Raw genomic sequence first — 27,310 nt, 5'->3', positions numbered from 1 at the left:
GGGAGAGTTGGAGGTGCCTGGGGGGCAGCAAGGAGTGACTGGGGTGTGAGTTGAGGTAACTGGGGAGAAGCTGGGGGTTGACTGGGGGCAGCTGGGGGTGCCTGGAGGGCAGCAAGCAGTAACTGGAGTGCGACTAGAGGTAACTGGGGAAAAGCTGGGGGTGACTGGGGGGCGCTGAGGGTGTGGGTGAGGGGATCTGGGGGTAACGAATGGTGACTGGGTAGAAAGTGGGAGTAACTGGTGAGCAGCTGGGGGTGCCTGGGGGGCAGCAAGGGGTGACTGGGGAGAAGCAGGAGGGTAACTGGGGGCATCTCCAGGGTTCCAGGAGGGAATCCAGTGGGCGACTGGGATCAGCTGGGAGTGACTGGGGGTGGCCGGGGCGGGCGGGCGGTAGGACCGCGGGGACGCCGCGGCAGTGTTCGCCCCGCCCCCGGAGCCGTCCGCCGCTCGCCGTTGGCGGAGCGTGGCGCCGGCGGCGCCGTCGCGGCGTGATGACGTGAGCGGGCGCGAGTGGCGGCGGCGGCGGCGGGGGGTGGTGGCGGTGGAGGAGGCGTCTGCGCCATGGCGAAGACCGTGGCCTATTTCTACGACCCGGACGTGGGCAACTTCCATTATGGTGCGGGCGGCGGGGCCGGGGGGAAGCCGGGGCAGCGGTGGAAGGGTCGGGGGCCGGGCTGGCGGCTGGCCCCGGCTCGGGGTTGGGGGTACGGCCTATCTCGGCCCTGCCCCCGCCCCGGGGTGGCCTGGGATGGTCTCCTCACCGCGTCCCGGGGCCCAGCGGGCCTGGTAGGGGGTCGCTTGGCCGGTTCTCTTAGGGCCGGGGTGGCCGGGGGGTGGCTGGGTGGGTGGGGTGTGTGTGTGTCCCTCCCGGTGACTCCCGGTGTCGTTTCCCTTCCAGGAGCCGGGCACCCCATGAAGCCGCACCGCCTGGCGCTCACCCACAGCCTGGTCCTGCACTACGGGCTCTACAAGAAGATGATCGTAAGCGGCGCTTCTTCTCCACCTTTGGCCCCCCCACCCACCCACCCAGGCGTCGGGGGGAAGCGGGGGCTGCAGGGGGCTGCTTTGGGCTGACAGAGTGGGCATCGGAAGCTTTGACACACGTGAAAGGCGCTGGAGACCTGCGTGCTGTCCTGCTGGCTCCAGTTGCAGCCTCCATGTTAAGTCTTGTCCCATTTTAGTAGGTTCTTCACCGCTTTCTTGTGTCACTGTCTCTTCTTCATCCCCACGCTTGGCATGGCGGGTGACAGAGCTGTTGCAGACAGGACACTGTGAGGGGTTCTCGCCACCCCGAGCCCCCACTGTACCACCCAGAGCTCATTTGAAAGGCGCCATCACTGGTTGTCGGTTTCTTGTTCAAACTTGTGTGTGCGGCGCTGTGCCTGGAACTGCAGTACTGCTGCTGGAGACCGTGTGTGAATTCTCTGTGTCTGTAGCTGCTCCTTAAGTGACTCCACAGCACCCAGTGACTGCTGTGAGACCGTGTAATTGTAGAATAGTAAAGCTGAAAAAAAACCCAACCCTCAGGAGGCTTGCTGATTCACCTTGATGCCTCAACGGGTTCACTAATCCCATCTCATACCTGAGCAGCGATTGTCCAGCCTGCTCAAGTCTTTGTTGCCCAGCCAGCTCAAGTAGTTTAGTCCAGTGCGTTACAGTTCTTACCATTAGAAAGATTTTTCTGTTCCTAAAATCTAGCCTGTGTAAGTCTGATAAAACACGATCAGCGTGTAGCAATAATGAAAAAGAAGACTTAAGTCTTCATCTTTCAAGAAATGAACTAGTTTGGGGATAATGGAATATCACTACAAATGTGTGATACTTCTCTTTTGAGGCGTTTTATTTCACTTGGTGCGAGTAGGATTGCACCGTGCTCCTTTCCCTAGAATCCTTGTTCACTTTTCTGCCTGTTCTTGCAGCACAGGGGAAATTAAAAGCTCTCAGGAGTACAGGGCACGTAACTTAATGCCTCACAATACAAGATCAAGGCAGGAATGGTAAAAGTCTTCTCCCATTCTGCCCCTTTCGAGATGGCATTTGCCCATTTGGACGTGCAGAACACACCACCTGCGACTGCTGATTGTTTTGGGGCAACTTGTTTAGTCTCCTGTTGGCTTATTCTAATTTTCAGTGGGGCTGGATTCCTTCTGAGCTGTTTCGGATCATTAAGCGCTTTAATTCCTGGGCTGACTGGTGCGGTTCCAGGACGTGCTGTTGATCTGGAGGCCGGGTGTAGCTGCTGCCTGTTGTCTCCCCAGCCTGTCATCTGTTTGATGTGCCCTGGGGGAGGGTCACTACCCAGAATATTATTCAAAACATAATAGGCTACAGCTCCAGGTGCCTCTGGTTTTATGTACAAATATGTATCTATTTATATGTGTACATATAGGGCATTTATGGCATCTTTTCATGGGAATTACCTCATTAAAAGAGGTGAAGAGCGCTCTGTCACAGTCATTGGTGTGCATAGCTAGCAAACAGGGAGGGGAGGTGAAAAAAAGAGCGCAAAGCCGTCATGGCTCTGATCTGTGAGGGGTGTTGTGACTTTCCCCCGGCCTTCCTCTTTACGCTCGTGCATCCCACGCGCGTTCCTCACCCTTCTGCAATCGGGCTCTGCAGACCAGCCACTTCCCCTGTTACTCATGAGCCTGAACTGGATGACCCCACAGGTTACTCAAAGGCGTCTGCTCTCAGGACGATTGTAGAACGTGATCCTAGATTGTTGCTTGCAGTTGTCGGTGATTGCAAGTAACCGGTAATCCAGTCAGGCTTATTTTGAGGCTGTGGAGAAGAAAGCACAATCAACTTGTCTCAGGGATGTTTTCACATCTGCAGCGTGCTTTAGGGGTAAATCATGAGCCGTTGTGAAAGCAAGGCGATCATGCAGAGCTGTCACCCAGAAACGTGCAAATTCCAGTCCCCCTCCAGCTAGACCAGGCAATTCTCCGGACTATGGTTTAGCTTCCCAGCTTCCCTCATCCCCACCATTAGATGTTAAACGAATCTATAACCAGCTTTCACTGTGCCCTCAAAAACCTGAGTAAATATTTAGTTGTTGTGATACCAAAAAAAGGACAGTGACCTGTCCTTAAAGGTCACTTCTCAAGCACTTGATATCAGGCAATTTTAAAATGGAAGTTGCATCACTGTGAGCACAGAAGAGCAGTATTGGAGCAGTGGTTTTAATCTGGCGTGTTTACAGCCTCTTCTCCACTATATGGGCAGGACAAGGTGCAAAATTCTTGCAGGTGTGATAGCAAATATGCTTTTTGTTGTCCTGCTTTTTATTTTTTTAGGGCAAAGTCTGAACAGCCAAACCGATACGGGTTGGGGCAGAGGGAAAAGGTAAATCTCGGCTGCTTTTTACCTGCCTGTCTGTGCTGCACAACTTTGTCATTATCTCTAGCGCTGCACCAGTGCCTGGCATTTGGTGCGGGCTCAAGTTCAAGCTCTTCCACTACCAGCGTATCTGCTTTGGTGGTGAGAGGCTTGTGGGTTGAGTGAAAGCAAATAGAAAATAAGCCGCCCCAAAAACTAAAGCACGGTATCAGTTTTTAAAGGAAGGTGCTAAAATGGACCAGTGGAACAGTTCTTTGATGCAATATATAAAAGTAATTTGGTATGTTAAAACACTAGAAAAGCTCTCCAGTGTAATTAATATAATTCCCTAGTAAAACTGCATCCAGCCACGGTGACCTGCTGTTGCATTTGCAGGGGTACATTCAGGGCACGTGGAATCTTTGCAGAATTTATCTTTCAGATTTTGACTGTAGATGTATGAACTTCTATGAGTAACGTCCCTAGAGTTGGGATTTTTTTCTTGCAGAAACAGCAAAAAGCCTGTTCTGACACAAGACTTCTAAATGTCAGATCCACACCTGCATGAGGCAGCAGCAGAGCTGTACGCTTTGCCACATTTTGAGTCTTGAGAGCCTTCTTTGGGGGTTATATTTTCCACGAGATGCCATCGTGAAGCTGAAAGCAGTGGAGGAGACTTCATCCTGAGCAGTGGGTGACTGGCAGAGTTTACGAGCAAATAAAAGCGGAGATTATGGTCAGTTGTGACTATAAAAGGTCCTGTTAACTTTGCATTGTGGTTACGTTGTTATCCACCCCCTCTGCCTCCTCCAAATAAAAGCCTGCTCTCCTGTCAAGGCAGGATCCCCTTTTTGCACCTTTCCCAGTTTATCTGTGGCTGCGGCGCAGGAGAACGCGGTGAATGAAGGCTCGGCGTTGCCGAAAGCAGGAGGGTTGTCCTCTTGCTCACCTTCCCTGCTCCTCTCCTGCGTCTTCCCGCTGCCTTTCTTGTGCTGCCTCTGGAAGCCGCTGGATCCCTGTGTGAACTGACGCAACTCAATAACTCGGCAAAGCCAGGAGAGTTTTCTATGGAAGTTGTCAAAATGAGGCAGAGGGGGCTGAATGCCAGAGCTTGCTCCGGAAGCTGGGAGCGGGGTGAAGGGTGGAAGGAGACAAATTTCTTCTGCTAGCAGCTGAGTCAGTTGAAGCTTTTGGTCGTCTTTATTTTATTTCACCCCACCCCTTTCTGTTTTGAATCACACATCCCTAATTTATGTTGTCCAAGAGAGCCTCTGAATATCCTCCGAGAGCTGTTTCTTCTCTGTGATGGCTCTTTAGCATTGGTTTTGGTCTTGTTTGATTTAATCAGCCATCTGGATTCCTGGGAGGTACTGGTGCAGAGCCGTCCCGGGGAACAGGTCCTGCCTTCACCCTTAGCAGCTGCACTAATGGCTTGCAGTCTCCTCATCCTCCTTGTTTGAGTTGTCAGATGCAGCAGCCTCCAAGAAACACCCAACCCCACGCATCCATGTGGAAAACGCCGTACCACATGCAGATCAATTAGGGAAAGGAGCCGACGTGTTTGTTAGGGTATATCGCGTCTCTGAAAATTAACGTTTCCTGCTTAGCCCAGGCACGTTGCCCTGGTAAATTTTCCCTTTGGAGACAAGCTCTCACTACTTTTCTCATGTTCCACTTTTTCTATAAAGTGCATGCTTTAATTAAGAGAAGTCGGGAACCACAAATAAGGTATCTTACTGGTTTCAGTGCAGCTTTGATTTCCTCTTGCCAGGTATCTGGTGTTAATTTTTAACTTCCTGTATGTTGAGGTATGTGTGTTAAGTGCCAAACTGGCAAGCCTGTATCATCACAAGATCTTTCATTTGAATCCATCCAGTTCCCTGACCGTTTTTTGCTGGCTTTCCAAAGGAAACAAAGCTTATGCAACTCTTCCGTCTGTGAGCTTTCTCCAAACAACTTTTGAACCTGACAGCCCGTTACAGGCAAATCTGACAGAGGGACCGAAACCTCCCCTATATCAAGGTCTTAAAATTGTATGAACGCTGGTGAGTGATAAGGGAATAGTGCCCCCCAGTGAAGAAAAAGCTGTGGTTTGAACTGGGCTGTGTTATTCTGCTGGCTTGGCCAAGGAGCGGGGGTGTGCAGTGGGGGAAGGAAGGCATCAGAGAGTATGTAGCAAGAGCTGTGGTTATTACGAGAGGCAGGAGATAGGTTTATGGCCGAAAGAGAAAAATCGGTAGGAGAGCAGGCTTCCTGAAGCAACTGGTTGAATTTAAATGAACGCGAATGTCAGGAAGCCGATGTATTGGACATTTTTTGCTATGCTTCGTGCAGGTCATTTGTCCATTAGCTTGAGATTTCTTACAGCCAAAGCAAACGCATGTTTGGATGGGGAATAAGTCTCGCCTTTCTCTCTTGAAGGTTTTCAAACCGTACCAGGCGTCGCAGCATGACATGTGCCGATTCCACTCCGAGGACTACATAGACTTCCTGCAGAGAGTGAGTCCCACCAACATGCAGGGATTCACCAAGAGCCTCAACGCCTTCAACGTGGGCGATGACTGGTGAGTGCTCTGTGCCTCTGGTGACCCGCAACTGGACAGGGTGCTCCTGCGTTGCTCGTGTCCAGAGAGGTCTTTTAGAATGTCCCATTCCTTATTTGTTTTTAAGCAGAATGAGGAGCTTGTCCCTCCTGTGTATATTATTGAAACCTCCTTGATTCCTTTCCCTTCTCTTTAGATCTTGCAGTCTTCTTTTTAAGATCTATATTTAGTCTCTAAGCTTCTTGGGTTAGAGACTGTATCTCCACTTGTTCTTGCAGAGCTTCCAGTTCTTCTTGAACATGCTAACTATTTTTTTTAAATAATTGCCTGTCATTTGAGCTACTTTGATATGCGCGTGTTAAATTCAAGACAAGCTTTGAGAGCCTGACTTTCAGGTAGTACTAAGGAGATGTTCATGCTTCTGCACAGAACTACATGAGATCTTGTGGAGGTTATTCAATTCCAGCCTTTAATGCTCGCGAGAGATGAAACATGAAAGAAGAGCGTGGAAGGGCTCCGTGGGTGACTGAGGGAATAGCAATATGTCTTGTCTGGATGAGGATATAAGGGCTGTCAGAGAGTAAGATTGTTCTTCTGTATTCTGTGGAGGGGAAAGCTGTGCTGGCATGGGAGGAGTTACGTTAGCTGGAGAACAGTGTTATCCCAAGCAGGCATTAGTATAGCCTGGTTTTTAACATTTAGGCTGAGAATCAAAAGACTGTTCTGATGCTGCTCTGATGATCAGAAACCATCATCTTAGCAGAAATGAGAGGGGGGGAAAGAAAACCCCGTGGTCTTCAAGACATTACATTCATGGACAAGCAGTTTGTGACGTGATGCCAGCAAGCTGGTGACACAGGGGCTTCGTGTCCTGTGTTTCTGTGCTGTCCTGGTGCCAGCCCTCCCCTCTCCTGATGCAGTGTCATATCACGTCCTAGCTCTGGGCACGTGTCAGCAGGGCTGTGGGACAGGCGCTGGCACACACCGTGAGCCGGGGAGCCTTTTCAGGACTAGCTTGGAAGCTCTGGTAATCATCGTCAAATTCTCTTGAGTTTTCCATTGTGTTTGCAGCCAGGTTGCTCGCCTGCTGGTTCTCAGTGAGTTATAAGCAGGGTCAGAGTGATCCCAAATTAACGCTTTCACAGAGAATGGGTTTTGATCTTGCTCAAGTGATGGCCCTGGACAGTTTTATTCCTGGCTTTGCTCTGGAGAAATGGGAAGGAATGAGAAGATGTTCTGTCTTCAGATCATGGTTTCTTTTTCAGCCCGGTGTTTCCAGGCCTCTTTGAATTTTGCTCTCGCTATACTGGGGCCTCCCTGCAGGGAGCAACGCAGCTGAACAACAAGGTAACTGAGCTGGTGTGCTTTTCTTTGGAAACACAGGCATAAGCCAACTGATTTTCAATTTAAGGAGAACCTCATGGATTTTTCTTGTAAAACAACATAGCAGGCACTGCTGTGTTGCAGTATATATACTTAGTGCTGTAGGACTGTTAAGCTTGAGACCCCATTCCTATACTGTCAGAGGCAACCATTTTAATCCGGAGGGAGTCAGAGGATACTAAAGCTGCATGTACTAATGTCACAAAGTGCTCTCAGCGCTGTAGAACAAAGCTGGGGTCTTCAGTGAAACTGGCTGCTGGGAGAACTTGAGAGTGCTTCTGGGTGTCTGCTATGGAAATGCACTAAATAAGACCATGCAGAAGGGCTGAAGAAAAGGGTCCCTCAGGAGGGTAGCAAAAAAACCTACGGAGTTTTGAGTCTTTTAGAGACCTGAGAAAAGTCTAATGAGTGTAAAGAAAAAGCGCAGGAACAAACTGTACGTGCCAGGTGCTCTGCCTGCTGCTGGCTGGAGGAGGAGCAGCGGTGGTGGGAGATGATCTTTTCTGGTCTAACGGGGAACGCAGAGCACAGGACTAATCCGGTATGGACATAACATAACCAAAACTGTTGGCTGGGCTACCTACCAAGATGGAGCTTTGGAAAGGCCTCCATGGGAGAAGGAAAAGCCAGGAAGGTGTTTGTGGACCACAGGGCTTGGCAGGTTGAAGTGGGTGCACTGGGGAAGTGAGTGCAAGGCTGTCGTTACCACATTGTCGCCTTAAACTAACTTATCTTTCCTTTTTTAGATCTGTGACATTGCAATAAACTGGGCAGGGGGCCTGCATCATGCCAAAAAGTTTGAGGTAATGAGGCAAATCTGCATACTCCTCTGTCTTTTTGAGGCCCAGGCTCTGTATTCATCCTGTTTTAATGCTGTTTGGTTTCCTGTGTTGCAGGCTTCTGGGTTCTGTTACGTCAATGACATAGTTATCGGCATCCTGGAGCTGCTCAAGTAAGGGCATGGGGCAAGTGCAGTACTGTCCTGGCTGGTGTGTGGTTTCCCTCTGCTGTTTTACTGTTCCCTCTCTCTGTTCTCCCTCCTCGTTTGACTTTCTAGAGCCCAGGAAGGCCAACAACTTGATTTTTGGCCTGGCTGCCTCTTTAGGCACAAGAAGGGAGGGCTTGAAAATTGGAATATCTGACTCCAGTTTTGTTGTGTGCAGCTTAAGTGATACAGAACAGTTCTGCCTTTCCATTTCTCCTTATCCGTCTGTGAAATACTCATTTCAGGGTCTCCTGAGTCTCAGCGTTTTTGCTACAGTGAGCCTGTTGTAGGTAAATGCAAATTATGGCTCACTGGAGGCAATTCAACGGCTTGAATCTTTCTTGATTTGCCTGAGTGGCTTAGGAGTAGGACTTGAGCAACGCATGGATGATCAAAGGACTTTGAGTAGAAAAGAGTTAGAGGGAATTTTTTTGAAGAAAATGAAAAATAAATTCAGAATGGGAGGACGAGTTACGGAAATACCTTCCGTTTCTTGGGTTAATCTGTGATTATTATTTTTTTGTATTCTCAAATGTCCTCCTTGTCACTGGATCTGAGACAAGATGTTATGGAATTAGAAAAAAAAAAAAAAAAGAAAAAAGATTTGGGGTTGGCCAGAGAATAGTTACGTGACTGGTGGCAAGCTTACTTGCTCTCGAAGTCACGTTTGCGGGACGTACTGGGGTTTATTGTACCTCCTTCCTCTCTGCCAGTCCTCCCTGCTCAACCTCATGTCTTCACTGTGTATCTCTGCACACCCGTTTTCTAGTCTCACCTGAGTGCCATATGCCGGAGGCTTCAAATACAGCCTGGTTACCCCCCATGGGAGATTATAATATGTCCCTATTCTTTTATTCCCTGTTTTCAGGAACCATTTCCGCAGCAGGTGGCTCATCCTTGAGCTTGCTTCCCACAATGGGAGAACTGTGGTGCCTCTGCTCTTAGAAGGTCCCTTTGTCCCTTTACCGGTGTGCAGGGGCTGTGTCCATGCATCCCGTTTTCCTCCTTGCTGCTGTCTTGTCTACGGGATGAATGATCTGGGCTGTCTTAAATGATTTGTGTCTCTGTTGGGATGTACTGGTCTGCTCATCAGCTTGGGTCAGCACCATCGACCAGTTTGATCACATCGCTGCAGGCACACTTAAGCCGTGGTTGCAAGGCAGATGGCACAAACTGCATGCACTTCCCCTTGTTTGGATGTTGTCTTGTTTTTTTTCAGGGCCCTCCCCAGTCCCCTAGGGTTTTGGCACGGATGCCAGATCCTCTGCTCTTTGGGGATTGACCAGATGCAATATTTCCTTATGAAAAGCCGGAGAAGTTCTCTCCATCCGAGCAGGCAGCTCTGGAGCTGGCAGGCAGGGATGGCAATGGGCCGTGTCTCCAGCACTCAACAGCACATCAGCTTTGACCATTACCCCAGTGCATTTACTTGGGGTGATCCTCCCTCCTTCGCCTTCTGTGTCTGTCACCCGGCAGGCTGCTTCTCCAGTAAATGTAGTCCAGCCACTGTGTCCCAGCTGGGATGAGTGATCCGGGCTGTCTTAAATGATTTATGTCTCTGTTGGGAGACTAAGGCAGGGTACTGGTCTGCTCATCAGCTTGGGTCAGCACCATCAACCAGTTTGGGACAGCTAGGACCATCAGGCCAGCTGGGACATAGTGCTGCCAGTACTCGGGCACATGGAGGAAGGAAGTGTTCCTGCCTCCTCCTTGGCTAGCTTACCTTTCATTTCCTGATATGATTAAAGATCTTTGGAACTCTTAAAGATTAACTAATGGCATGTTGTTTGTAGAGGAAACAAAACCCCACAACTTTCTAACCCCCAAGTGGTTAAAACGGGTTCTCTTCATCGTGGGCTTTCCAAGATATTTCCGGCCCCATGCGAAAGCCTTTTATTCTAATATCTCTTTCCAGGCACATCAGAAGAAAATGTTTTAGTGGTGGGGTGTGTTTGACTGTATACAGGTGTCACATATCTAAAGCTTGATATGCTTGGGGCGGGACAAGCGAGTTCTTTTGGCAAGAGGGCTCACAGGTAGATGTCGGTGGTGGCTTTTAGACCTCTAGGGGGTACTGAGGCACGTGGGGAATAGTGAGGTTGGGTGTGGGGCAGACGCTAATGCTGGTTTTCCTTCTGTATTCGATAGATATCACCCACGTGTTCTGTACATTGATATTGATATCCATCACGGAGACGGCGTGCAGGAGGCTTTCTACTTGACGGACCGTGTCATGACCGTGTCATTTCATAAATATGGGAACTATTTCTTTCCTGGTACAGGTGTGTATTTTCCCTTACAGTGTGAACCTGGCCTCGCTCCAGAATCCTTTGAAGGCTCTGCTGGAGTATAAAAGTGTAAAATCACGAAATGAGAGCTGCAGGGAGAAGTGATGGAAGAAAGGGCATGGAAAAGCAATTAGAGAGGAACAGAAGTGTAGTTATTTGTAAGAAAAGGGATCCTAGGCAGATTAACAGACATCTCAGCCCAGACCAGATCCGGCCTTTCCACGCCAGCTCTGAAGCCGCAGAGCTGTTGTGACTCTCCTGTCTTTCCCTGGCCAGGTGACATGTATGAAGTCGGCGCAGAGAGCGGCCGTTATTACTGTCTCAACGTGCCTCTGCGAGATGGCATTGACGACCAAAGTAAGTAGGTGTTCCCTGCCGTTTCCCCTTGCCCGGACACTTGCTGGTCCTTCTGCTCCAGAGCCGTGACTAATCTGCTTTTCTCTCTCCAAAGGTTACAAACACCTCTTCCAGCCAGTCATTAACCAGGTGGTAGATTACTATCAGCCCACCTGCATAGTGCTGCAGGTAAGAGCGAGCCTCCGTGCGCGTGTCCATCCCTTTCAGGGGCTGTAGGTTGGAGGGAGCTGCTATCGGTGTGTTACTTTCTCTTCCCAGGGGATGAGGGTTGGTGTGTCCTAGCCTGGCTGCTCTCTGTACCCTCTGGTGAATGAAGGTGGCCGAGGGGTGGGGATGTCTGGAAAGCGGTGCCTCCGTAATAAAAATTCGGTTTCTTCTTTTTCTGTTCCCCAGTGCGGTGCTGATTCTCTGGGTTGCGACCGCTTGGGTTGTTTTAACCTCAGTATAAGAGGACATGGGTAAGTACAGCGGGGCTGGGGCAGAGCAGTTAGCTGAAGGACTGTCCTTTAGTCTGAAGGGCTCTAATGAGTCCCCTGCTGGGAGGCTTGAGCTTTGACTTCGGCCTTCCAAGCAGCACCGGCAGTTTTTTGGGGTTTTGTTTAACTTTTGTGACAGGAGGGGGCCTCAGAATGAGGCATTGTACAAGGCGCTGCAGAGCGGTGGTTCACAGAGTAGCAGGTGGTTCAGGCTCCCTGGGTGGAAGCCCTGGGCTCCTGGTGTATCACACCAGCCATGGTGGCATTTGAGGGCACGGTGGCATTTTTTTGACACGTGAATGTGTGCGGCAGTTAACAGCTCTGACATTTTTTTTGTGTTTGGGGGTTTCTAGGGAGTGCGTGGAGTACGTAAAGAGCTTCAACATCCCCTTGCTGGTACTGGGAGGAGGTGGTTACACAGTCCGCAATGTGGCACGATGCTGGTGAGTCTCTTCTCTGTCGAAGGTCACTAGTTAAGTGGTTTCTGTGCGCTTTCTCCCTGCATGCACCATGTAGCTTTCTCTGGACTGAGCTCATCTTATTCCACGTTTTCAGGACTTACGAAACATCATTGCTTGTAGATGAAGCAATTAGCGAAGAGCTCCCATACAGTGGTAAGCTGGAGTTCCGTTTTTTCCTCATTAGCGTAGCTAAAATATATGTTACATCAGCTGAAGAATTAACACTTCTATTCTGCGCTGACCAGAGATAAGACCAGGGCCAAAGTGACAGCACTTTCTGATCTTAGAGATGGCCCTAGTCGTCTCCTGCCACCCACTTGTAGACTTTGCTGGGCAGATGCACCCTTACTGTGTCCTGGATCCTTTAATTTGGATCATTTCCTATTCAGTGACCTGAGCGTTACTTTTGCTCGCTCCGTCATTTCATATAATTCCTCGCGGTCGCAGGGCTGTACGTCACTCTGCTTTTTAAGGTCTGGTTGCTCCCAGCCTCATGGGAGAGTGAGCTCTGCTTTTGTGCAGGGCAGCTGGTGGCTGGGCTGCCTTGTCTCTTTGCTGTAACTCTCTCACTTGTCCCATCACAGAGTACTTCGAGTATTTCGCTCCAGACTTCACCCTTCATCCTGACGTCAGTACGAGGATTGAAAATCAGAACTCCAGGCAGGTGAGTGCTTGCAGCCTTATTGCAATATCACAGCTGTGTTCATAGAATCACAGAATGGGTTGGGAAGGGACATTAAAGACGATCTAGTGCCACCCCCTGCCCTGGGCAGGGACACCTCCCACCAGCCCAGGTTGCTCCAAGCCCCGTCCAACCAGGCCTTGAACCCCTCCAGGGATGGGGCAGCCACAGCTTCTCTGGGCAACCTGGGCCAGGGGCTCACCGCCCTCACAGCAAACAATTTCTGCCTGAGATCTCATCTCAATCTCCCCTCTTCCAGTTTTAAATCATTCCCCCTCGTCCCATAGCTCCCCTCCCTGATCCAGAGTCCCTCCCCAGCTTTCCTGGAGCCCCTTTAGGGACTGGAAGGGGCTCAAAGGTCTCCCCGGGGCCTTCTCTTCTCCCGGTTGAACCCCCCCAGCTCTCTCAGCCTGTCCCCACAGCAGAGGGGCTCCGGCCCTCCCAGCATCTCCGGGGCCTCCTCTGCTCCCACTCCAACAGGTCCATGTTCTTCCAAACCCCTTTGGTTGATGCTCTGTCCTGTGAAACCAGGTAGAGCCCAGGCAAGGAATTCTTGCAGGGCAGAAAACTGACAAAAAACAAGCAGAACCTTTCCTCTGGGATGTCAGAAAATCTCATAGCATTTGAGAACCTTGCTGGGTCATCTTACTGTTTTCCGTGTGCTTGAGTATCAACCACTGAATTAACTCTCTCGCCTCCTCTGCACTGATAAAGAGCTTTTGGCACAAAATTGGTTCTCATGGCCACCACGTAGATGATACAGGCAGGTCGCAGCGCTAACAGCTATGGCTCTGTGTGGACTGCCGGATCTCACTCTGGTGATCCCTCTGTGTTTTTTCTGTGTAGTACTTGGATCAGATCAGGCAGACGATATTTGAGAATCTGAAAATGCTGAACCACGCTCCCAGCGTGCAGATCCATGATGTCCCTTCTGACTTGCTCAGCTACGATCGCACAGACGAGCCTGATCCAGAGGAAAGAGGCTCTGAGGAAAACTACAGCAGGTACCAGATCTCCTCCTGGAGAAACGGGTTTCCCTTTCTGTCCCTGCTGGGATGGGTGGATGATACACTGGAGCCTGTCTGGTTCCTACAACAGATACTAAGTCACTTTAGAGTCCCTGGTTTTATTCAGGGAGCCTCTCTCTAGAAATCTGTGGTCTCCTCACATAACGTTTCATGGGGTGTTTGGGTGCAGGGCGTCTTCTGACCTCCGACAGTGTGACCTAGGCATTCTTCTCTGGCCCCAGGAGTGCCAGGCCTCTCCTCGCTGATGGTGATTGTCTTTCCCCCAGGCCTGAAGCTGCCAACGAGTTTTATGACGGCGACCATGATAACGACAAAGAGAGTGACGTTGAGATCTGAGGGCTCTGTTGTGGGACTCTGGACTATGGGTGGCCCCGCTTTGGACGTTGCTGCTTGGCGCAGTTAACCGGGCCGCGTTGGAGCCAGTTAGCCCTCCCTTCGTATTTGATTGCCTGCGGTGGCAGCAGAAACACCGCCACCGCAGGCTTGTGCTACCTGGAGAGGCAGAGCGCGGTGAAATGTGTTCCTTACTTCCCACCACGTGTCACGGTTCCAGCTGTCACCGCTCTGGGAAATGGAAAAGCAACTAGCGGCTGAACCCATACTGTGTACTGGCTGGCAGCCGTGCCGCTGCCTTCAGAGCCTGACCCGTGCCGGTTCCTTCACCTCCCGTAACTCCCGTGCGGGCTTCTGCCGCCACAGTGGGAGCTGGAGCGGTTGTGCCTACGATCTCTGCCTCTCTTCAGCAGCAGCGCCCCGCTCTCCCCGGCCCTCCCAGTCGACTGTCCTCTAAAACCTGCCCTGAGAGTCGCTTCCTGATGTCCCTCCTAACCATCTGATGCTCCACAGCTCAAGGAAAACTGTTCAAGAAGACGAGGCCGGTTGTGGGATAGGGGTCGGGAGTGTCCCGGGAGCAGCTTGATGGAGCAGGACGGAAGAATGTACGCAGAGCTTACTCTGGTTTGTTCCCCTCCCGCTCAGCTTTGCGTTCCCAAACGAGTACTGCAACACGTTGCCAAGTCAGACCTAACTGCCCCTTTTTCTTTATTCTTCGAGAGGCTAAAATCACTGTGGAACAGAGGTTTGGCTGCCAAGGTCAGTACGTAGTGTGTCTTGCACCTCTAATGTAGCTTCCAGATGTGTTTTCCAAGGTCACACACGGCCTTTCTGTATGCTAGCGAGAGATTTGGGCTGCCCGCTCGGAGCGGCCGCCGTTCCCTTTTGACCGTGCCCAGGAGACGTCGCTCTGCTCGCGGGTGAGGGAAGCTGCTTCCTCCAAGTCCCGTCTTTCTCGCCCTCACACAGCAGAGATTTCTCTCGGCCGTCACTCAAATCCCAGATTTCTGCTGCTCCTTTGCCGGAGTCGTCACCCTGGTACCTGTCGTGGTTTGGAGCGTGCCGCTTGGGGAGGCGGGGGGGGGGGGGGTGGTTCAGCCTCTGTCCGTACTGTTCTGTTTGTTTACTGATGTCTTTAAACATTAAATGAAGAGGCAGTATTTTTCTTACCAGACCTGTTGTTCGTCTGTTTAATGCTCGCACCCTTCTGGCTCCTGTCCTCCCAAGGGTTGAGAAGGTGCGTATCGTCCCTGGCAGGGTGGTGTCCGCCACCGTCTCACCTCTCGGAAGGAATGGAGGGGGCGCTCAGCTCCTCCAAGCGTACGCTGGTGAGTTTTCAGCCTCAGCGCACCGTGAGGAGAGCGCCCCGAATTCCCTCACAAGAGGACAGCTGGGCTGGTGGATGTTCCCGCTTACGCCTCCGAGGCCAGTAAAAGCCTTGTGGGAAGCTGTGGAGCTGATTCCAGAAACCTTCGTGCAATTTTTCTAAATAACGTGGTTTCTTTGGGTTGCAGTTTCCATAAGAGTCTGCTCTTTGCAGTCGTGCTTTCCTAAAGCCTGTATTAGTGACTATTTTTCTTCATTTTTAGACCTGCTGCCGTCTCGCTCTTCGCTTGCCCTCCCCAGGTCCATGGCACTTGTCCTTTATCAAATAAGCTTGTAATGGACTGCCTGGGTTGACGTTCCTCATGTGGAAAACCGGGAGAGGTAGAAAAGAAACAGGTATCTCACCTGAGAAACGAGGACCAGAGGGAGGCACCGACCTGAGCAGCTCTGCTGATAGGTGATGCCTCTTCCCGTTGGGATGTTTTACACAACCGCCAGCCCAAGGCTTCGGCTTGGGGTGGGGAGGAGGTAAAGCTTGGCCAGAAGCGAGTACGGTTCACGTACTGACTACGGTTCACGTACCGACAGCGTAGGAACTAGACTGGGCGCACAGAGGGATGACGGCGCAGCTCCTGCGTGAGGAAGGACGTGCTGAGAAGCTCCTCATGAGCCAGCAACGTGCCCTGGCAGCCCAGAGACACCCCCGCATCCTGGGCTGCATCCCCAGCAGCGTGGGCAGCAGGGTGAGGGGGGCGGGGGGGGATTCTGCCCCTCTGCTCCGCTCTGGGGAGACCCCCCTGCAGTCCTGCCTCCAGCTCTGGGGCACCAACAGCAGAAGGACACGGAGCTGTCGGAGCAGGGCCAGAGGAGGCCTCGGAGATGCTGGGAGGGCTGGAGCCCCTCTGCTGTGGGGACAGGCTGAGAGAGCTGGGGGGGTTCAGCCTGGAGAAGAGAAGGCTCCGGGGAGACCTTAGAGCAGCCTTCCAGTCCCTAAAGGGGCTCCAGGAAAGCTGGGCAGGGACTCTGGATCAGGGAGGGGAGCCATGGGACAAGGGGGAACGGTTTTAAACTGGAAGAGGGGAGATTGAGATGAGATGTGAGGCAGAAATTGTTTGCTGTGAGGGTGGTGAGCCCCTGGCCCAGGTTGCCCAGAGAAGCTGTGGCTGCCCCATCCCTGGAGGGGTTCAAGGCCAGGTTGGACGGGGCTTGGAGCAACCTGGGCTGGTGGGAGGTGTCCCTGCCTGGGGCAGGGGGTGGCACTGGATGAGCTTTAAGGTCTCTTCCAGTCTATGATTCTGTCATTCTTACCTGGGGAGAGAGAACCGAGTGGGAAAGGGTTCGTAAGGTCTGTAAAACCACGAGTGTTGGGACATCATTTCTCCAAATATGTAGACGTTAGAAGAGCATCAAATGGAACGAGTGGCCGGCTCAAAAGGAGGAGGATGCTTTGCATGCACCTAGTTGAGCAGTGCAAGATTTGCCGCCAGGTATTGTGAAGGTACTGAGATTTCCTGGGTTTCTAAGGTGATTTGTTTGGGTGTTTTGTGGGTGGGTGTGTTGTTTTGGTTTTTTTGTTGGTTTGGTTGTTTTTGTTTTTTTTTTAAAATAGCTAGGGAACTAGTTATGGCTCTAAAGACTTATTTATTTTCCTTATAGTTTTATCTTTGCACGGCAGCAAAAGCAAGAAAGCGCACACTACCCTTCCTGTCTGGTATTTGCAGGGCTACTGGAGCTGCCTTAGACCAACTTTTATCCCTGGCATCGCCCGGTCATGGATGCCGGGTGCCAGGGTAAGGCCAGGATGAGCCTCACACCCCCTTGCACCCCCACCTTGGTGCCCCAGAGGGGGATCCCTCCTCCTGGGTCGCCATCCCTACCCGACCCCAAGCCATTGCCAGGCTGCTCGCTAAAGTACTGCCTGGGCTGGCAACAACTGACCTTAAAAGGGGCCTGATCTAATTATCCAGCCTGATTTAATTATCCGTAGGAAGCGTTTGGGAGCACACCTCTGTACCCCAAGTTTTTCCGGAGCGGGGCTACGCTGCGCTGCAGTGATGGATGGCAACCGGGAGGGGGCAGACGAGGGTGAAACCGATTTTGGGTGCTAAAGCGTGGTTTTTCCTCTCTTGCTCTTTTCCCTTTGCTCCTCTGGTGCCCCCCCCTCCTGCCCCCGGAGTGGGGGCGGGGGGGATGCGCCGGGGATGCGCTCCTTGCCCTGGGTGAGGGGGCGAGGTGGGCGGTGCCGGGAGGGGCGGGGCCTCATGAATATTCATGTCCAGGCGTGACGTTGCCTGGGCGGGATCGTGTCGGCGCCGGCGGCGGTGAGCGCGGCGGGGCCGGGAGTGTTTCGGGGAGGGACGCGGGGGCTTCCCTGTGCCCCGGGTTCGGGTTCCTCCGTCTAGGGGGGCCCGGACGGGGGATCCCGGGGAGTCACCTGGGGGGGTCCCGGTGCCGTGGTTTCTGCGCCGCGGGGGGACGCGGGAAGGGACTCGGGGGGCTCTTGGTGCCCCGCAGCCGGTGTCGGGCTTCCTCCGCCTCGGGGAACACGTGGGGGACTCGGGGTGGTACTCGGGGCAGTCCCGGTGCCCCGGAGCCGGTGTCGGGGGTCCTCCACCGTGGGAGACCCGGAGCGGGGGTCTCGGTGTCGCGGTTCTTCCGCCGCTGGGGACTCGGGGAGGGGTCTCGGTGTCGCGGTTCCTCCGCCGCTGGGGACCCGGGGAGGGACTCGGGGGGGGGGGGGGTCCTGGTGCCCCGGAGCCGGTGTCGCGGTTTCTCCGCCGCGGGGAACTCGAAGGGGTGTTCTCGGAGGTGACTCGGGGGGGTCGCCGGTGTCGCGGTTCCTCCGCCGCGGGGAACCTAGGGGGGACCCGGGGAGGGACTCAGGGGGCTCCTGGTGCCCCGGAGCCGATGTCGCGGTTTCTTCGCCGCGGGGGACCCGGAGGGGGGGTCCCGGGGGGGTCCCGGTGTCGCAGACTCCGTGGGGTCCCGGCCCGGTGGGCAGAACTGGGCGGCCCCTTCTCGCGCCTCCAGCTTTTAGAGGACCAAAGAAGAACTTGGTGTTTTTGCACCCTAAATTATCACTGATCGCTATGAAAACATTTAATTGTACTATTTTAGTGGGGTTTATTTAGGTTGTGTTGCTGTTTGGGCGCTTGATGCAGGCACCCGGGGCTTGGTGAACGGCGGGGCCGCTTTTTGTTCCGAAAAAAAAAAAAAAAGTGTATTTCCATTCTTACCCTTAAATCTTACATTTTTGGAAGGGTCCAGAAGCCCTGAGTTGCTGGGTCCGGGTTGTCGCTTCACCCCGGGGTCCCCCGACTCTTTGCACATGAAAAGCCGGAGCAGGAGATGTTTGTGCTCCCGTCACAGCACCCGGCTGAGGGATGGAGGGGGGGAAATCCGTCCCTGTGAGCTCATAAAACCCCCCAAAGTTGCAGGGAGCAAGTGTAGTCTGTGAAGTTGTGCTTGTGCGTTTTGATAATCAAGTTTATTTTCAGGGTTTGGTAGATGGACGCCCCGAGTGTTGGGATCCAAAGACTTTCCAGGGGCTCCTGTGTCACGGAGAGGTCAAGCCAAGCTCACTGGGGAGCAGCAGCGTCCTGATGACAGGTCTGGCATTTCTTTGTCCTTCTCACTGGCCTGGAGTTGCTGGGCTTTGGGAGTTAATGAGCCTGTTTTGAAGCTGCTGATTTTCCAGGCAGCGCTGGCCGATAAACCTTTGTCCCCTCCAAAGAGGGGAAAAATGTGAATGTCTTATCTTTTTCTTTAGCTTCTGTGTTTGGCCTGTTTAATTAGTGAGAAAATCTCTGTGTCTTGCAGGAGTTTTTGCTTTGCTGATGATAATGTCCACTCCTTCTCCTCCTTTCTCCTCCTTCGTATTATTATCATCCTCCCCTAAGGGCCCTGACCCCAGAACTCGGATGGCGTGTGCAGGATTTTGGGAGTGACGTGTCCTTTATCGATTCCAGACTGTGTGATTGAGCGCGTAAAATCTCTTTCCCAGTTCCTGATCCTGTTGGATGGGACAAAGGCTCATGGTTAGAGAGGAAACTTTCTCAACAGCGGGCAGAAACAAATGATGCTGCCTTGGTTTTCCTCTCACTCAGAGGCCTTTGATGTGGGCCAGGACTCCTACCTTGGCCCTTCCTTGCCCTGGCGTTGCCTTTTGTCGTCCTTTATGTTGTCCTTCTTGTCCCTTTCATTGAGCTTGGACTGAAGGGAGACCCTTCATTCCTCCTCAGGGGTTCAGCTGGAGTATTTTGTGTTGGTTTAATTTGCTGTGCTCTGTTCTCAAAGCTTATTGTAACTCTTTGGATTTCTGTCGATAAATTTGGTAGCATTTTATGGACGAAAATCAAGGAAATTACCAAGGATATCTACACAGGAGTTAGATGTCCAGGAAAGACTGTCCTTGCACGCTATTGTCAGCCTTCAGCATAGTGAAGGATGACAATATTTAATGTATGTTAAATATAAAAAACAAGGATGAACATATTCCTCCTGATCAGGGCTCCCTTCCCTGATCCAGAGTCCCTCCCCAGCTTTCCTGGAGCCCCTTTAGGGACTGGAAGGAGCTCAAAGGTCTCCCCGGAGCCTTCTCTTCTCCAGGCTGAACCCCCCCCAGCTCTCTCAGCCTGTCCCCACAGCAGAGGGGCTCCAGCCCTCCCAGCATCTCCGGGGCCTCCTCTGGTCCCGCTCCAACAGCTCCATGTCCTTCTTGTGCTGAGGACTCCAGAGCAGGACGCAGTACTCCAGGTGGGGTCTCACCAGGGCAGTGTAGAGGGGTAGAATCACCTCCGTTGACCTCCTGGCCGCACTTCTTTTGGTGCAGCCCAGGATGCGGGGTCGGGGCGTGGGGGGGCTTTCCAGGCTGTGAGTACACGTGGTACTTGTATTTGCACCACGCTGGTGTAATCGCTCGTGTCGGAAGTGGTGATCTGCTGGCTGAACTTGCTTATTGCACGAGTGTAGGCGTTTTAAAAACAGCGTGCTTTTCTTCAACAGCTGGAGATGAACCTGAGCAAGGAGAAGCAGCGGCCTCTGCAGGAGAAGGACGTGACCTTATTCACCCGAGTCCTTTGAATAAGTTGAAAGGAACGTACTACCTAGACAGTAAGTGTTAAATCTTACTGGCAATAATGTATCACACCACAGCTCTTTATTTGGTTGCTTATTGAAGCCTTGCAGGCAGCTCTCAGGCAGTAATTAAGCCAACCTGAAACTGTAATAAAGATTCGTCTGTCCCTCGTTTCACCATTTGGCCAACTTCCACAGCTCGGATTTACAGCAACAGGGGGAACCATGGAGCTGTGCAGGTAGTGATGGCACCTTTTCTTTTAATGTAACTGTTTTCTTCTTTTCTGGTTGGGTCGCCATCCCTGGAGGTGATTAAAAGATGGGTGGATTTGGTGCTGAGGGACACGGTTTAGTGAGAAGTTGCCGGTGCTATGTTAATGGTTGGACTTGATGATATTAAAGGTCTCTTCCAACCAAATCGATGCTCTGATTCTAATTTTCTGAAGGTCCCTGAAAATGCTTTTCATTATTCAGACTAAAGTTTTTACTATACAGAAAACCTCGATGCGTTATGAACGTTTTGGATGTTTCTTGTTATGTTTAAAAACATCTCTTTGCGAGAGAGAAAACTAGTGGAGAGTCAGTACGTTGTATCCGAGGAGGTCTTAACATCCGAAAAAATAAACTCCAGTTTTGTGGGGTGACCCTATTTCCCAGATTCTGGGCTGGAGGCTTTCAAAAATTGCAGCGTTGCTTTCTGGTTATCACCAGGGCTGGTTTGTCCCCTTTTATTGTTAAAGTGTCTTTGTTCCCTTAGGTTGTGAGGAAGGCTTGCGAGACTAATATTTTTAGGGCAAAGGAAGAGAAAAGGAGTATCGTGCAGAGGATCGCCAGGGAAATCCTCGTGCAAAAGGTGGTGCTCACCTGAAGGCTTTATTGAAAGCTTGAAATTACTTGAAATCGGTCCCAAAATAAGTAAAAAAGTTAAAATTTATGTATTCCTTCCTTTGTTGTATCTGTGCACGTACTCCCTTCATATTTCTACCACTGTGCTTAAATACACCAAGGGTGGAATCCGGCAAATTTGTGTGTAGGACAAACTCCGTTTAAATCTAGTTACTTGTGTGCTTCCTTGTAGAAGGATAAAGGGCTGTAGAGTTCACGACTTTCAGATGATGTGGATTTTTAACGTTTTGTGGCTTATGCTCTCCTTCTTCAAAGAAGTTGCCTCTCAGAAGAGGAAAGACGCTGTGCCAAACCGAAATAGCTGATAGCCGTGGTAGGGGAGACGCTAGTCAAAAAGGAGAGGGTTGACTAGTACACAGTCTACTTGCTGCCCATCTCTTGATGCTTTATTGCTTCTAGGGGAGATTCTGAGAAATGAGAGACCCCAAGTTATCTAAAAAGCAAGCTCCTTATTTAAAATAGCGTAACATAGGGGATCAGACCAAATGGTTGATTACGTGGGTTGCCTGAGTGTCCAGCCCCGTGTCCTGCCTGCCATGGTGACCAAAAGCTGGGGTCAGAGGAAGCATGTGGGAAAGGGGAAGTGTCTATAGCAGTTCTCCCAGTGCTCTTCTGGCCTCCAAGCTCATGCTGCTCCAAGACTGTTGGATTCAGGAGCAGTTTCAATGTAGCTGGTAACCCTGAGCGGATTCGTTTTCCATAAACCTGCCTGGTCCTCTGTTGAAGCTGTATCATCTCTGAGTATCTGTAAGATCCTGGGCCAGAGAACCTCAGCTCTGCTGTCCCTCATATGAAGAGCATCCTCTTCTCGTTTGTTTTGAATCAGATTCCTGATCTTGCAGGATGGCCCCAGTCTTGTTTCAGTAGACGGTGGAGAGCAGAATCCTCCCCATCCTTTCCATCTCCCTACAATGCATCATTTTAAACCTCCTTCACTGTCTTTCTACTTGGAAAGATGAGCACAAGTCCTAGCTTGCTTGCTTTTCCTGCATGGACATGCCTTTCCATGTTTTCCTCACTCACGTTCTCTGAAATCTTGAGAAGTTACAATTGGGCATCTTTATGAAAACTCAACAACAAATACTTTGTGAGACCTTACCTTATTTGAAGGCAACCACTTGCAGGAATATTAATGCTTTGTTGCTTTGTCTTCTGCTGCAGACCTCGCTATTATAAGCTGGCTGATGAATGTGACGCCCAGATCATCCATTCATCATCTTGTACAGCGTATGAGAATGGACCTGACCCTGACTTCGGGTGCAAGCACCTTGACGTGAACCCTGAGCGGTGGAGCGGTAAGTCCTTTCACTGATTATGGCTTGGCTGAAACCATCCCTGTCAGTTCATGGTCTTGGAGCAAACCCTGTTACTTCATCCCTGTACTCAATGTTGGCCATGAGAGGAGCAACTGTTGGCCATGAGAGGAGCAACTGTTGGCCATGAGAGGAGCAACTGTTGGCCATCAGAGCTTCTTGCTTCCTCTCTCCGTGTTTTTCCCTTGAGTCGAGCTGTCTTCTAGTGTTTATGTTAGTGTTCAATGTGTGGGATGAGTATTGAGGCTGATCTTCACTACTTCGTTTCGGGCATGTCTGCCATTGCTTGAGGCACAGTGGTTTCACCCATATGTGTTCGGGCAGGGAGTGCTGCCGGGATTCAGTGCTTTATATTGACAGCAGCTTCCAGAAGAAAACATTATCCCATGGTGTCCTCCCTAAGAGAAGGACCTGTCGGTCTTCAGGCAGAGGTTCTGCGGTAGCAGATAGGGAGGAGACAGGGTTTCTCCAGCAAGGGCAGAGCACAGCTCTGCAGCGAGTGGTGTGAGGCTTGTGGGATGTATTGGAGAAGGAAAAGGTGTTTACATTAGTGCTTTTCTTAATTGTATTTCCTTTTTTTTTTTTTTAGGTAACTTGATTGATAAAACCAAAATGGAGAAAATTGAAGCCAGAGTGGTGGAACTGGAGAAAAAGAGTTTTGGCTGATGTGGTCGGGTAACTAATAGGTTTGGGGGGGATCAAACTAAAGCCTGTTCTACCTGGTGCTGGGCTACAAGTGCTGCCACTCACTTTGGCCTAATTGGTTATCAGCGACATGTTGTGCTTAATTTTCCTGACAGAGTGTGTGCTTACATCTTAATTAAAAAAAAAAAACAACCTGAACAAACAGGTTGCAGTTGTCCCAGTGAGGAAAAACAAAGTTTGAGCTGTGGGCATGGGCCTCCCCTACCTCTTGAACTCACAGGCAGTCAGATAGTCCCCTGCGGTTTCTGTCTGGTAGGAGATGATGGAAGCTGGGATGGAGTGGAATTGGTAAAGGCTGTTCCCGTCACAGCGGTGAAGCAGCTGCCTCCAGAGTGTGCCCGGTCTCCAGTGAGTCCTTGCCAGCAAGAAAGGTGTCGCTGCCCTGTGTTTCAGTGTGAAGACGTGGTCTACTGGGAGGTGTCCCCTGCCCAGGGCAGGGGGTTGGAACTAGAGGATCTTTAAGGTCCCTTCCAACCCAAACCATTCTGTGATTCTATGTTGTCCTGGGTTGAGCGACACAGGACTGATTTCTCTCCTAATGCTGGGGAAAACTGCACTTTTAGAAGACTCTAGTGTCTGAATTTGTGAAAATATTCACTTTATAGCCAGCTAGGCTCTGTGGGATTCCAGGTCTCAGTGTTTTCGAGCCTTGCCAGGTGCAGGGATGAGGAGGAGCGAGGCCTGGGCATTTGACCCAGGTTGGCCAACTGTATTATTTCATACCTTAAATGTCACATTTGATATAAATTAGAAAGTTTGCTGCGTAGTTCCTCTCTCCCTTGGTGGCAGGGGTCCAGAGAACTCCTTGCCCCAATGCCGGAGCCCTGAGCCCTTCCCTTCCTCCCGAAGCCGCAGAGCTCGCAGGGTCCCACATTGGCTGTCCCTGTTGGGAGTGTACAGCTTCCTACTGATATAATTGGCTGAGTATAATTCTTGTATATCTTATATTAGTATCAGGATTAATACTGGTTCTTTAGTATTATTGTTAATTATTTAGTTTTATCATATTAAATCTATTTGCATTTCAACCCTCATGTTTCCTTGCTTTCCCCGATTCCCCTTTCCGGGTGGGGAGGGGTCATCGAGTGAGAGAATAATTGTCTAAATGACAATAAATTGTTATGGGTTTTCTCAAACCGTAACATACGTGCGCTGGGAAACTTGGAGCCATCACTGTTGGCCTGGAGACAGACTGTTAAGAGTTTTTGCCCCTTGGATTAGGCAGAGGTATGAACCTTTGTCTCTGGTTGTGGGACTGGAGTATTGCATGAGGGATGGGTTGTTGAGGTTTTGAGAGGTTTTTTGGGAAAAGCAAGGAATTCTGCACCCCCCCATCCCTGTATATGCACATACTCCTGGTATGTCCCTGCTCAGCCCATATATTTGTTGCCTCTTCAGCTGAACTCAAGACTGACTGCACGGAAGAGCTGCAAAAAGAAATGAAGAAGACTTTGAGGAGGAACTACTTGATGCCCCTGGTGAGAAGGAGATGCTGGAGGTGGAGATGCAGCAAATGACTGCGGAGAAGCAGGAGCTGGCAAGCAAAGTGTCCTGTCTGAGTGAGGAGGTCCCTCTCGGGCTGAGAAACGGGCTGATGAGTTGGGGATGGGGTACAGCAGGTCAGGCACCCTGTCCTCCTCAAAATGCTCTGTCCCTCTCTGTGAGTAGGTGACGTTGGAAGGAGGAGAAACAATAAGAGGCTCCCCTGGTCAGAAATTTGGGGAGTGCCCTCAGGAGGCTCTGAGCCACTTTTGCTTAAACAGGTAGAGGCTGAATGACTCTGGTGCTGCTTCTGGCTGCTCCCTGCTTTCTTTTTCTCTTGGTGGTATCCGTAGACCCGAGGATCAGTCCACAGATCAGCCAAATCAGTCCACAGATGGCTAATTTCTCTCTAGCCCAAAAGTAGTCTCTGGGTTGGCTTTCTTTGAGGTGATTCCTGTCCTGCTCTTCTGCTCTGTGGGCAGCTCTGGTGTTTTGTTGTGCTCTGATGAGGTTTGAATCCCAGATTTAACATGCATAGGGTGGTCTGCCTTGAATCTTTCTTCCTGTACTTTGTCCAGCGTCCCCCTCGCACCCTTCTCTCAGCTCAGCATCACCCACATCTGCCCTGGAGAGACCTGGCTTACGTGGGACTGACCCTAAAGCATCTTGGCTTTTCCCTGGCCACAGCGACTCCCCCCAGAAGTTGATAAGCTTATTCTCAGAGTTGCTTTTTTGTAGTAACAAAAGCGTGGGGGAGGAAAAAATCAGAAACGTCGTGAGTGTGGTTTTTGGGATGCCCAGTGGTAGCTGGTGTCCTTAGTTCAAGCAGTCTCCTGTTGCGGTGCCGAGTGCTGTGCTCCCCCTGGAGCCCGGGCAGGCTGTGCCTTCTTAGCTTTGATGTCCGAAGAGTAAAGACCAAACAGTTAAGGGAAATTTTGGATTTGAATGTGGACATTTCTGCTCCTAAGTCCCTTGTCTGATAGAAAAGAAATGTGCACTCTTTGTTTTTTGGTTTGGGGTTGTTTTTTTTTTTAAAGTATTGAGTACTTTACCCCTGACAGAAATGGCAGAAAGCAAGATAAAGCTTTTTGCAGTTGTTCACACAAAACAAATGGTCTTGAAATCGAAGTTCAATAGAACTCCCTTTCTTGGTGACTACTTACTTCTGTAAGCAGCTCCTCTGGTGGAGAGGAGGAAGAAAATTGCCTCCATTATTGAGCCTTCTCCCTCTGGCTGCCTACCTTTGACAAGATGAGAAAGCACGGGTTGGAAGGAGGGAAACATTCAACTAATTTTGCTGCAGTTCTCAGGCTGCCTGGGACTGAGTAGTTGGTTGTGGCAGCTCCTGCTATGCCTCTGCCCCATCAGGAGGCAGGAGTGAGCCAACCAGGGGACATCTCTCCTTTCTGAGATCCTGGATAATGTGGGCAAGAGGTTTCACCTCACCAGGCTTGTACTGCCTGACGCCAGGGTTAGGTCAAGAGCTGAGAGAGGAGGGGAGAGCAGATGGTCAAAAGGGGTCATGCAGCACAAGAGAAGGCCTATCAGGGTCTACAAGAAGTCAAACAATGAGGGCTACAGGCTGACCATGGTGTGGATGCACCACCGCAAGAGCACAGGCTCTGGTTGTCCTGCAGATCCACCGACTTTCTTCCCTTTTCCTCCTCACTGACACTAGGATGAGCAAATAGTGCAAGTGGAGAATTGGGGGTTTCTGTCTATCCTACACTGTGTGTCTCTACACGCAGTTTGATGTTCAACCACTGACTTTTGGGGTTGGGAGCAGACTTTACTTCACTACTGTGCTTCCTGCTTGTAGCTGGCTTGCCAGCGCTCTTCCGAGGTCGTCTTGCTGCAGGAATGCTTTCCCTCTCATGGGTGGAGGACTTAAGCCCCCAAATGATCACACAGGTCACCTGTTGTGCTGCTGCCTTCTGGTCATTGGCAAAGGAAGTTGGCAGCATCTTGGGAAGGGAAGGGTGGGGATTTGCGATAGGCCTGATCCTTTGGGACATACTTCAGAGTGGTACCCTCTTTGCCCTGGGCAACTGAACGTGAACTGACCACCAGCATGTTCTTGTTTCTGCTTCAGATGGAGAGGCTGAAAGAAGAGCCTGAAGACACCAAGAAAGAAATGGCTTTGGGCTCTTCTTCCCTACCTGCAGCTTCACTTTCAGGCACTGCAAGGAACATCCCACCACCACACCCCATCCACTCCCAGGCACTGTTTCTGGAGTCATCTCACCAGCTTCTCTGCTCCCAGGGTGTTCTAGCATCCCACCGCCTCCACCAGGTGCACCTCGACTGCTTCCATGAGGATCATCTACAAAGATTCTCAGCCAGCCGTACAACTGTGAAGACCACATTGGACTAAGGTAGGACGTACATTTCAAAGGCCACCTTACACCTTGTTCTTTCACCCCAGCAAGCTCCTCTTCCCTTGTGTTTTATCTGTTCACGTCACCATGGCTGAGGGGTTTCATGGCCCTGTTTTCTGTACTCTGTAGAAAAGCCAGTTTTCTGTAGAAGGAGGAGGTTTCTTCTTTGCCTTTGCCTGCAGAGAGGGCAGGGCAGAGCACGCAGGGACCTGAAGTGCTTGGTCCTCCAGAAACTGTGCCGGAGGCCTGGCTTGCAGCGTGCTGGCATGT

General features: G+C 51.1%; 1 protein-coding gene across 1 annotated transcript; it reads left to right on the top strand.

Annotated features, from left to right (window-relative positions):
- The first annotated feature begins 485 nt into the window (after positions 1-485).
- HDAC3 (histone deacetylase 3) lies at positions 486-27,037 on the top strand. Its single transcript, XM_063348613.1, has 21 exons — positions 486-616; positions 899-981; positions 5,740-5,882; positions 7,127-7,208; positions 7,991-8,047; positions 8,141-8,196; positions 10,378-10,511; positions 10,794-10,874; positions 10,969-11,042; positions 11,268-11,332; positions 11,704-11,793; positions 11,906-11,964; positions 12,396-12,475; positions 13,340-13,497; positions 13,788-15,637; positions 20,185-20,292; positions 22,324-22,457; positions 23,065-23,150; positions 23,437-23,528; positions 24,579-24,658; positions 26,755-27,037. Exons 1-15 carry the CDS (start codon positions 562-564, stop codon positions 13,855-13,857), a joined length of 1,287 nt encoding a protein of 428 aa, XP_063204683.1. The 5' UTR covers positions 486-561; the 3' UTR covers positions 13,858-15,637; positions 20,185-20,292; positions 22,324-22,457; positions 23,065-23,150; positions 23,437-23,528; positions 24,579-24,658; positions 26,755-27,037.
- Positions 27,038-27,310: the final 273 nt, after the last annotated feature.

The sequence above is a fragment of the Chroicocephalus ridibundus genome, chromosome 11 (genome assembly GCF_963924245.1).
Source record: "Chroicocephalus ridibundus chromosome 11, bChrRid1.1, whole genome shotgun sequence".
Taxonomy (NCBI): domain Eukaryota; kingdom Metazoa; phylum Chordata; class Aves; order Charadriiformes; family Laridae; genus Chroicocephalus; species Chroicocephalus ridibundus.
Note: the sequence above shows the minus strand (reverse complement) of the source record. Positions and strands in the feature narration are given on the sequence as shown.

What these genes read in the sequence shown, in the direction of transcription:
- HDAC3 (XM_063348613.1), top strand. Translation starts at nt 562, where the DNA reads ATGGCGAAGACCGTGGCCTATTTCTACGACCCGGACGTGGGCAACTTC. An exon ending in GGCATCCTGGAGCTGCTCAA is followed by an intron (nt 8,197 to 10,377) that starts GTAAGGGCATGG and finishes TGTATTCGATAG; the next exon opens with ATATCACCCACGTGTTCTGT. An exon ending in CTCAGTATAAGAGGACATGG is followed by an intron (nt 11,333 to 11,703) that starts GTAAGTACAGCG and finishes GGGGGTTTCTAG; the next exon opens with GGAGTGCGTGGAGTACGTAA.